The sequence below is a fragment of the Hoplias malabaricus genome, chromosome Y, assembly GCF_029633855.1.
Source record: "Hoplias malabaricus isolate fHopMal1 chromosome Y, fHopMal1.hap1, whole genome shotgun sequence".
Classification (NCBI taxonomy): Eukaryota; Metazoa; Chordata; class Actinopteri; order Characiformes; family Erythrinidae; genus Hoplias; species Hoplias malabaricus.
In genome coordinates this window covers 60,857,693-60,869,464 of record NC_089820.1, presented here as the reverse complement: position 1 = coordinate 60,869,464, position 11,772 = coordinate 60,857,693, and the positions used below count along the sequence as shown (strand labels likewise).

Genomic DNA, 11,772 nt, shown 5'->3' with positions numbered 1-11,772 from the left:
CGCTCCGAGTGACTGTCTGTGAGGAGTGTGGTGTGTTCTCCCTGTGTCTGCGTGGGTTTCCTCCGGGTGACTGTCTGTGAGGAGTGTGGTGTGTTCTCTCTGTGTCTGCGTGGGTTTCCTCCGGGTGACTGTCTGTGAGGAGTGTGGTGTGTTCTCCCTGTGTCTGCGTGGGTTTCCTCCAGGTGACTGTCTGTGAGGAGTGTGGTGTGTTCTCTCTGTGTCTATGTGGGTTTCCTCCGGGTGACTGTCTGTGAGGAGTGTGGTGTGTTCTCTCTGTGTCTGTGTGGGTTTCCTCCGGGTGACTGTCTGTGAGGAGTGTGGTGTGTTCTCTCTGTGTCTCCGTGGGTTTCCTCCGGGTGACTGTCTGTGCGGAGTGTGTTGTGTTCTCCCTGTGTCTGCGTGGGTTTCCTCCGTGTGTGCCGGTTTTCTCCCACAGTCCAAAAACACACATTGGTAGGTGTATTGGGGACTCAAAAGTGTCTGTACGTTTGTGTGAGTGTGTGAGTGTGTGTGTTGCCCTCTGAAGGACTGGTGCCCCCTCCAGGATGTAATCCCGCCTTGCGCCCAATGATTCCGGGTAGGCTCTGGACCCACTGCGAGCCTGAATTGGATAAGGGTTACAGATAATGAATGAATGAATGTACTCCTTTATATAAATAGAAAATGAGAGGATTCCCTTTCAGTGCGGGTTTCCTTAAAGGCTTTGTAGCATTCAGATCACCAGTAATGATAGACTGAGCGTTCGTTAAACTTTCAGATTGATTTTAAGCCTAAGCTAAGCCCAGGGTTGAGTGTGTTTGTTTTTAGCTGTGGCCCAGGCTTATTGGGAGTGATCTGAAACCTCTCTCTCTCTCTCTCTCTCTCTCTCTCTCTCTCTCCCTCTCTCTCTCTCTCTCTCTCTCTCTCTCTCTCTCTCTCTCTCTCTCTCTCTCTCTGTGGCCGAGCGGAGAGTAAACAAAGGAGGCTTTGGGCTGCAGCTCCAGCGCCTGCTGCCACGTTGAAGGGTTTGTAGATGGCAGCTTGAAAAGTAAACAGACAGAGAGCGAGAGGGAGCAAGAGAGAGACAGTGAAGGAGAAGTGAGCTGTAACGGGCGAGAACACGATGGCTGAAAGTACCCAGCAGTGGGAGAACTGGTTCTGCAGGTGCTGAGAGAGTCGAGAAGTGAAGGAGTTTTTAATTCAGAGGAGGAGTGAAGAGAGGGCAGGAGTATGTGTGTGGGTGGCATTTTTCGTGGATCTCGGGGGAAGAAGAGAAAGAATAAAACGTTTTTGGAATTAAAGGAGGACTTTCAAGAGGAAGAGACTGTGCTGGGAACTAAAGGGGCACAACTGGAGCAAACCTGGTGCTTAAGGAGTGTCACAAGAGGAGGACTGAGAGGAAGACACTGTGAGGGGTCCTAAAGAGGTGAAGAGAGGAAGACTAGATGGAAGAGTCTGTGCAGGAATGATGGTGTAAAACAGGAGGCCAAGGGGCAAAAAACATAAAGAAGACTGTGAGGAACAGTCAGTGTAGGGCACTAAGGTGCACTGTGGGCAGTTATTGGGGCAGGTGATATGAGCTGTTTAGTTTCATTAGGAGTGAAGCCTGAAAGGGAGGACATTCTCTGGCAGATTCACTTATGTAAATCCAGAAGGTGATGGCAAGGTAAGGGGTTTTGCCCAAGGAAACAGAGGGGCAAAAAGCGAGGAAGTACAATAGAAAAGTACAATAGAAGCAGAAGACTTCAGGGATTAAAGCAACACTAGGTAAGATTTGGTATTTTTGCTCCTGGGCTCCCCTTATAGTTCAAAAGCCTAATTAAATTTTATAGCACTGTCCTGAAATCAAAAACCATATTACATAGTGCAGTATCTGCAGTGCCGTGCCTGAAGCTGCTGTGACGTTAGCTCTGTTCTCCCTATTACAGGTCAGTGAAGCATCACAGTGATATCGAAGCTGCAATTTCAAGGTAAAAATACGACCTAGAGTTGCTTTAACAGTGCCTTTGGGGCTTTTAGAAGAGCAGTGGTGAGTGTTTGGGGACTGAAGTGAGGCAGAAAGTGGACAACTCCACTGTGTGAGTATTTATGGCCATTTTCTTCATGTGTGTGAGGAGAAAGCTGCGCATGAAGTGTGTGCGCATCCTTATACCGCTTGTACCTGCGCTCGTGTTGCTCGTGCTCGCCTTCCCGCATGCTCTTGCCCCAGTCATACGCTCAGATTCGCAGGACTTGCAGGCCCCAGACTCGCAGGAGGCGGACCCACACGTGACCCTGCTCCTTGTGTGGTGGTCACCATTTGGAAACACACACCCACTCCCGGACTGCGCGACCAGCTACGGCGTGCCCGGATGCGCACTGACGATAGACAGGAGTGAGTATGCGCATGCAGATGCCGTGATCTTGCACCACCGTGAGCTGGTGACGAAGGAGGATGCGCTCCCTCCTTCTACACGCCCTGAAGGCCAGAAGTGGATCTGGATGAACTTCGAGTCTCCATCGCACTCCCCATGGCTGGACAGTCTGAACGGAGTCTTCAACCTAACCATGTCTTATCGCCTTGGCTCGGACATCTTCTTGCCCTATGGGTACCTCAGGCGTCATCACCATGGCAACGGAGATGTCAATCACTTTCCCAAGAAGCTTCAAGGCAGACGCCATGGTAACAACAATGACCAGCGTGACAACAATGACACCCGGGCACTGGTTGCCTGGGTGATAAGCAACTGGAGCGAAGAACAGGAGAGAGTGCAGTTTTACATGAAGCTTCGTCGTTATCTTCACGTGGATGTTTATGGACGCAGTGCACTTCGTCTGGTCAACGACAGCGTCCTGCAGACCATCTCTGGGTATAAGTTCTACTTGGCTTTTGAGAATTCACTCCACACAGACTACATCACAGAGAAGCTTTGGCGTAACGCCCTGCAGGCCGGCGCCGTGCCCGTGGTGCTGGGTCCACCACGAGAGAACTACGAGCGATTCCTTCCGCCAGATGCCTTCATCCATGTCCATGACTTCAAATCACCACGAGCCCTCGCCTCATACCTCAACTACCTGGACCATCACCCTGCTCAGTATCGCCGCTACATGGCCTGGAGGCGGGACTACAGCGTACATGTTGCCTCCTTTTGGGCAGAGCATTACTGCACCGCCTGCCAGGCCGCCCAGGCCAGCCGCAACCAGCGGAAAACTATAAAAAATCTGGATTTCTGGTTTCAGAATTGATAACGTAGGATCTGGATTGAATACTAATATGAAAACATGAACAAGTGCAATTCAGTTGTCATGAAATACCCTGTCCAAAGTAGTCCGCTAACTGACCAGGACCAAATACTGAAACCAAACTACTGAGGTACTCAATGAGGTACAATCCAGTGCTTTCTCATGGAACTGATTCATAACCCAACAATCAATTGTCCCTCTTTTTTCTTGTTTTTTTTTTGTGTCTCTTGAGTTGAGAAAGATGCTGCTGCATTTAAAATTTCAGTGAATGTGAGCACCTCCCTGAAAGCCAAAATTGCTGCTGGGTTTTTATGTACTTTCTTCTTAAACAGATGTACTAAAGGTTGACTTGACATTTCAGTTTGACCCAACTGTTTTGCAGTTGGCATGGAACGGTTCACAAAAAACAAATCTAATTTACACAAAATATAGTAAACTAGCCGCAACAAGCTGCTGTAATATTACACTGGAACATAAGGCTAATGTACATAGTAATGAGTGGCTGCGTTACCCACCTTCATTTTTGTTGATGTAGACTTAAAGGTAGAAGTGTAAATTAGCTTTTTCAGTGAACTACTCCTTTTTTACTCTTGGGGCCCTTTAGTGTAATTCATTTTTACTGTAATTTACTGAAATCATTGGGAAGGTGGAGGGAGGGGTTAGCTTCAACAGTGGTCTGCAGATCACAGTAGCAAAGATGGAGGCCCTATTCTCCCTATTACAGGTCAGTGAAGCATCACAGTGATTCTGAAGCTGTTATTTTAAGGTAAAACTGTTGCATAATGTTCCTTTAAATTTACTAGATGTTTACCAGTCTCCTCCATTAGTCACTAATGCACTGTGTGTGTGTTTTAAAAGGAATTTAGCTTGTCATAGGAGGCTTAATGTGTATTTACATCACAATTATTATTTGGACAGTCTCCACCCTTAAGCTGAAGATGTACAGATCGACCAGGTTGAAACCAAGGGACCAAGACGCAAACAGAAACCCACATTGTAAGAAAATATTGCTGTTTTAACTTGATCTTTTTTTATTTTTAAATGTTAATTTTCTTTAACATTTCTTTTTCAGTAAATGAGAAAATAACAAGACACAGATAATCATTCATTATTAACTTATTAACTCTATATTTGTCAAAATGTTTTATTTTATTTTTACACTGTTTACACAGATATTTTTTTACTGTTTAACTTTCTCAGAGTTACAAGGACTACACGTTTACAAAGATTAAAGTCAAGTCAACATCCAGGAGATCGATGTTAATTAATTGGAGATTTGTTCAAGACAAGATTTTGCTTTGAGGATTTTGGACCCGTTGTAGGTAGAGGGTCAGGGGGGTCCAGAGTAGAGCAGCTGTCTAAGCATTGGCCCTATCAGCAGGAGGTCGCTAATTCAATCCCCAGTGATGCCTCAGCCACAGGTCTGGAGTCCTAGTGATATTGACTTCACTGCCTGGTTGTGTAGTATGGCCTTCCACCTTCCATGTCTGCTCACAGTGCTAGCCGGCACGACTGTCTGGCCTCCAGTTCATTACACTGTCTAGTGGCATTGCATTAGCAGCAGGTCAAAACGAGGCTATGCTGGACTTCATGTGAGGAAACGTGTGCTAGCCCGTACCACTCTGAAGCTGGTGGTCAAATTGTAATGACTGGGGATAAAATGTATATAAAAGTGGTGCAGGGTTCTTTAGTTCATGTCTCTTAGATGTGAGATTGACACAGTCACTTCAGGTGGATTCCGTTAACCTCATCATATAGAAAATTCTCCACTTAAACCAAATGTAGCCATGTTTGCTGTCTTTTTAACTCTTTATTTCTTAGGGTTATTCGTTTTATTATTATTATTATTATTTTTTTACTAATGATTTACTCTCAGATTTCAGCACGTTTCAGTTTGATTCTTTGGAAAATGATTCATCCTCAAATTTCATAAAACTTTGGTTCTAATCTCTAGGAAACAATTCACTCTAAATTTACAGTAAGATTTAATTAGATTTGTTTTTAATAATATGTTCTCAAATATCATTATAAATTGATTGCTTTCAGAAAATGATTCAATTTAAAACTTTAGAACATGACTCATAATCACATTACAATTTGTTTTGATTCTTTGGGAAATGGATTCTTTGGAAATATAGCTTCCACTGTGAGGCTAATGTAGTGTTTTTTATATAGATCCCCTGATATCTTACTGTACCTTTAAACAAACAGCAACTGTGCTGAAAAATACATTGGCTCATGTGCTTTCTGACACAGTATGACATGGTGTAAGCCATATAACTGACAACCTGCAGGCTTCTGAACATGTGTTTCTGGGTATTAGCTGTGTGATGCACATTTCTGCAGGTTACAGTACATTACAATACCAGGGACCACAGATTGAGAGCAAAAATGTGCCATTTTGAGCACTTTTTAGATGCTTTTATGGTGTCTAGACATCTTCAAAAGCTGCATCATGTAATGAATGTTTCTCGTATCACTTTAATGAAATCTATGAGGGGTTAGTGCAATCTCAGATTAGATTAGATCCTGTTCCATTTACAGGTTATTTATGTGCTTCAGAGCTGCAGAGAGCTGTAATTAGAGTGAGGAAAAGCAGGAAAGGCACCTATTTGGCTCGGTGCTTGTAGCCTTTCATGTTGTAATGGTAATGATTTGAGATAACCATCACAGGGCTTTTGACAGGAAATAAAAGCCGTGTCACATTCTCAGAGGGTGGCCAGAAGATGAATCAGATTCATCCTGCGCTTCCTACATTCTCTCAGCTATCCCTGAAACTCACCCAACAGTGTATTCTGTTTACGGCTCCATCCCCTCACAGCTCCTTGTCCTCTGAATAAATCTGCAAACGATTCTGTCAGTAATTATGACACCTTCAGTACTTTTGATTCTTGCTCAATTGATTCTTAAGGAAGAGAATCGATATTAAATGTCACCATGATTCAATTCTTTATTTCAGAGAATGATTCATTCTCAAGTGTCACTTTGAGTCAGTTTTCTTCTTTCAGAAATGATTTGTTTTAAATTTTGCTGTTTGTGGTAAATCTCTTTCAGTGTTAAATATCCCCATGACTGGGTAAAAATATAATTGCAAAAATTGTTTTTATTATTATTATTGTGATACTGCTCCCTGGATTGTATGCAGCTGATTATCCCAGTTGACAATCATGGCCCAGCATCTACATTTCCCATGAGTGTAGCATCTACATTTACCTAAGAGCAAAGTAAAGTTACTCGCATGGGGCCATTTGCAGCTGAATATTTGGCAAAAATGTCATAGCATTTAGCAGTATATTAATAGTAATAATAAGTGGGATATACTACACTGACATGTATATATTCAGTCATACATTTTTAAGTGCAGTTTTCATGGTTCCAGCATGAAGTATTACACCATCACAGTATAAAGGATAATATTAAACTGGGGACAATGCTAGCATTAAATATTATATTGTACTATTATGGGGCATAATCAGTATGCTGTGATACGTAAACCTTTATTACTTCAAATATACCTTTAGCCTACATTCAGACTAGCAGCATTTTTACATTTCCTTAAAAAGTAATCACTATAACTGAGTTTTTCGCTTATGCTTCAGTCCTAAACTCACCAACGACTCCTTTCAGTCCTTTAAGAAATAATTAATTCTTTCATTGTCTGTAGATGGCACCAGTCCTTTGCAGGGTGACACACACTCACACATTCACTCACACACTCACACCTACGAGTCGCCAATCCACCTTACACCAACGTAGGAGCACCCGGAGGAAACCCACGTGGACACAGGGATTTGGTTTTTCAGGAAAGGTTTCAAATCCCAAATTCCCAAGAATTAAATTCATTACTTTATAATTGTCTGTCTTATGATTATCATAATTCTAGTTGGTCTGACAGGTTTGTGTTGATTACAACATGCTGAAAACACAAATGAGACTGGAGGAACTATTAATGCTGTAAACAACGAGTGCATATATAGCTATTCAAAATTGTTCTCACATACAACAGTTTAAAGACATTGTTTTTAACCTTCTGTAACGTAGTCATGGGTGAATGAAGCATGGTAATGTGGTCTTAGTGTTTATTTAATGTTACTGATACATGCTGAGGGACGTGCGGGTAAAAACACCCTTCCCACACACACATAAACACACTTCTTTGTTCAGTGTGTGTTCTGAATAAAGCCTAAGAATGTGGGAAAGCAATGACAATAATGTGCCGAAATAAGACTCCAGCTCCAGTGCTGAGTGTAATGGACTGAGAATGTGTTCATTGGTTGAGTGGCATTTTTATTATCACTCCATTCACACCTCTTTTTACTTTATTTTCTAAGTTTAGTAAAAGCAGAGAGGGTTGTTATTGTCTGTGATCCATTCAGAAAGCTCTTTACTAATTTGGCGCCTTTATAGAGCGGGTTTTAAGAATGCAGTCCAGTCAGCTTTTAATTTCTTGATTGGCTTCAGTCGTGAATGCTGCTTAAATTACAGTAATGCAGAAGTTTATATGTGAAGAATAAGTTTAGGAAGTCAGGCGCTTTTGTGTGTGTGTGTGTGTGTGTGTGTCGGTCTGTCTGTCTGTCTACGTTTGTTTACCTGTTTTTGGACATTTTAAGGACAAAATAGATGTTTAGATTTGATTTATATATTAAAGTGAGGGAAAAAAAGCAGAAAAATATAATTCTGTGTAATAGACTTAGACACCTGAAAAATGTATTTAAATCCATTTGATTCTGTTTCTTATCAGTAAAACTGTGTGATGGATAACACTAGGACATATCGTGACATATCAATCAAAGCCAGTCAAATGGAGAAATATATATATATTAAGATTATGACTGCACTGACTGCACTAACCATATGGATGCACTTCTACTGTTACAGACTGTAGACCACCTGTTTCTCTACCCTCTTGGGACCAAGGAACAGATACATTTGCTTTGAATATTATTAACACCCAACTCTCTCATCAGATCGACCTGGGCTCATTTACATATTCAAATCCACATGTGTTCTACATCAGCTACCATTATAGCATATGAAAAGCTTAAGTGGATCCTAATTATCCACTCAGATTGCAGGCTCATCACCCCATTCATCAAAATGAGCCACAGTCAAAAAGTCACTCACCTATCATGCACACACTCACACACACACAAACACACACACACACTCAAACATACACACACTCACACACACACACACACACACACACAAACACACACACACACACAAACACACACACACACACACAAACACACACACACACACACACACACACACACACTCACACATACACACACTCACACACACACACACACACACACACAAACACACACACACACTCAAACACACACACGCACACACACACACACACACTCAAACACACACACACACACACAAACACACACACACACTCAAACACACACACAAACACACACACACACTCAAACATACACACACACACACACACACACACACACAAACACACACACACACACAAACACACACACACACTCAAACATACACACACACACACACACACACACACACAAACACACACACACACTCAAACATACACACACTCACACACACACAAACACACACACACACTCAAACATACACACACACACACACACACACACACACACAAACACACACACACACACACACACACACAAACACACACACACACACACACACACACACACACACACACACACACACATATTTCCATGGATTATTCAAACGCAAAATTGGCTTGTTGTGGAGACAGGTGTGTGAGTGTGTGAAGAAAGCTTAGTCCTCACAACATGAGTGACACACACACACACACACACACACACACACATATTTCCATGGATTATTCAAACGCAAAATTGGCTTGTTGTGGAGACAGGTGTGTGAGTGTGTGAAGAAAGCTTAGTCCTCACAACATGAGTGACACACACACACACACACACACACACAGAAACAAATGTTCTTTGAGTGATGCCATAGAAGAACCACTTTTGGTTTTATAAAGAACCATGTTTGTGAAAGAGATGGGAGAATGTTTAAAAATTTTAAAAGCCATCACTTGATGTAAAGGTCCATTGCCCATTTAAAATGTATTTGCAAAAATGATTCTGAATAAAGTTGAGTTATATGCCACACACACACACACACACACACACACACACACACACACACACAGAGACACACACATTTAGAGTTTTTCTATGATTTAAATCCAACCCAAGGTTTTTCTTTCTGTTGCTCTATGTGTAGTTCCAGATTTGCTCTTAATAATAATTGATAGATGACTCTACTCTGGGCACAGCAAGTAGTGTCTCTGTCACAGCTCCAGGGGCCTGGAGGTTGTGGGTTTGAGTCCTGCTCTGAGTGACTGTCTGTGAGGAGTGTGGTGTGTTCTCTCTGTGTCTGCGTGGGTTTCCTCTGGGTGACTGTCTGTGAGGAGTGTGGTGTGTTCTCTCTGTGTCTGCGTGGGTTTCCTCCGGGTGACTGTCTGTGAGGAGTGTGGTGTGTTCTCTCTGTGTCTGTGTGGGTTTCCTCCGGGTGACTGTCTGTGGGGAGTGTGGTGTGTTCTCCCTGTGTCTGCGTGGGTTTCCTCCAGGGGCTCTGGTTTCCTCCCACAGTCCAAAAACACACGTTGGTAGGTGGATTGGAGACTCAAAAGTGTCCGTAAGTGTGTGTGTGAGTGAATGCGTGTGTGTCTGTGTTGCCCTGTGAAGGACTGGCGCCCCCTCCAGGGTGTATTCCTGCCTTGCGCCCAGTGATTCCAGGTAGGCTCTGGACCCAGAGTGTCCCTGAACTGGATAAGGGTTACAGATAATGAATGAATGACTCTACTCTGCTTTAAAAAAAAACTAGGAATAATCTCAATGTGATCAGCTTCAGAAGACCACAGTGTTAAAATGTTCTGAAGTTCAGTTTGGTAAAAGCCCATGTGGTCAGTCATCAGAAACGTTTAGTACCTGCAGTCTGCTTTTAAATTTTTAGAAATGCTTTAAGGCTAATTAAGGCAACTTTCCTTATGAAACAAATGTTCGATTCCCAGCTTGGGCAGAAGAGGCTTCATGATGGATATTCATATCTATTCCCATTCTTATTGCACAGAAGCTTTCAGAGATTCATTGTCGTTATTAGATGTAGATTATAAATAAAAGTTAATACATACTGTATAATATATTTAAAAGTGTATTGTTCTATATTGACAATAGAAGGCTTGTGTGTTTTTATAAGCTTCATCCAAATGATTGTTTCAGGTTTCAGAGCAGAAAAATTAAGCATGAGATGTAGAAAGACCTTTATAAAACCTGGCTGTCTGTGGTGAGGATTCATTTCATGGTCAGTGAGTGCATATGACCAGAAGTTAAATAAGTGCCTTTAGGTCAGTTTCATACTCTCTGACCCCTATCAGCTTTGGCCTCATTCATAACCCGCAGGATATTTTTTCCAGCTATAGAAGATTATCCAGCTGTTACTCCTTTCTGATGGCTGTTGTGCTTCAGTGGGCTTTACCTGCCCTGGACAGACCTCTCAGAAACTAAGACATGTTTGTGTGTGTGTGTGTGTGTGTGTGTGTGTGTTTTTCATCACTTCTGGTGATTTTGCCCGTAATAAAATGTCTCATTGTTGCTCACTCATTAACACCCAAGATGGCATGAAAATGAACAGCTGAATTAACAATCGGCTTCATAGAATTCCTGAAACCTCTTATGTCATGGCTACAGCACTCATTAACGCATAACCAATGTGCTGTCAGGGGCCTGAGAGCTTATTCGAAATATCAAAATCATTCTAATGTTTGACATCAAACTTATTTTCAAAATTTGGGACTCGTGGTTCAAGTTCTTTCAGTGTTCAGAATTTGCATTCACACTGGAATCTGGGTTGAAATCTTTAAAATCACTGTTAAATTATTTAAATTACTGCTCCAACCTCCTAGTGTCCCGGGTTCAATCCTCACCTGAGGACTGTGTCTGTGAGGAATGTGGTGTGTTCTCCACATGTCAGTGTGAGTTTGCTCCGAAAACAAACACAGGTAAATGGGTCGGCAGTGTGGCTTGTGTGGGAGGCCCTGTGAACGGTGTTTTCCTGCCTTGCGCCCAGTTATTCCAGTTAAGTTCTGGATCCTCCACAAACTTGAATAATAAATTAATTAAATAAATAAATGAATAAAGTGACATCACTCTATAACCTAATTAGCAAGAGCATCTTAAAAAAGGAATGCTAAGTAAACAAATAAGGTTTATGTTTATGTTTATATTTAAACGAACAGCTATAGGCCTCTTTAGCCCCAAGCACAGTTTTCTTCATTGTTAACAACAGGGGGCGCCACCGTCCCTCAGTTGTAGAGAAAAAGTGATGTGCGAATATATAATCAACTCTGATGGTGGGTATTACACAAAAAGACATTTTTCGGTTTAGCTTCATAACTCATCATCAGGTGGCATTATTACTCTGACTAAATATATAAAGTTATATATAAATAGAGAATAAATGTTTAAAATGTTGTATTGTCACTGGCCACTGTGTAAAATACAGTGAAATTTGTCCTCTGAATTTAACCCA

At 42.1% G+C, this 11,772-nt stretch overlaps 1 protein-coding gene across 1 annotated transcript; it reads left to right on the top strand.

Annotated features, from left to right (window-relative positions):
* Window positions 1-2,067: 2,067 nt before the first annotated feature.
* Window positions 2,068-3,442, top strand: LOC136678487 (alpha-(1,3)-fucosyltransferase 4-like). Its single transcript, XM_066656537.1, has one exon. The coding sequence runs from the start codon at window positions 2,068-2,070 to the stop codon at window positions 3,202-3,204; it is 1,137 nt and encodes a 378-aa protein (XP_066512634.1). The 3' UTR covers window positions 3,205-3,442.
* The last annotated feature ends 8,330 nt before the right edge of the window (window positions 3,443-11,772 follow it).

Excerpts from the sequence above, each read along its gene's own strand:
- LOC136678487 (XM_066656537.1), top strand. The coding sequence starts at position 2,068 with ATGGCCATTTTCTTCATGTGTGTGAGGAGAAAGCTGCGCATGAAGTGT.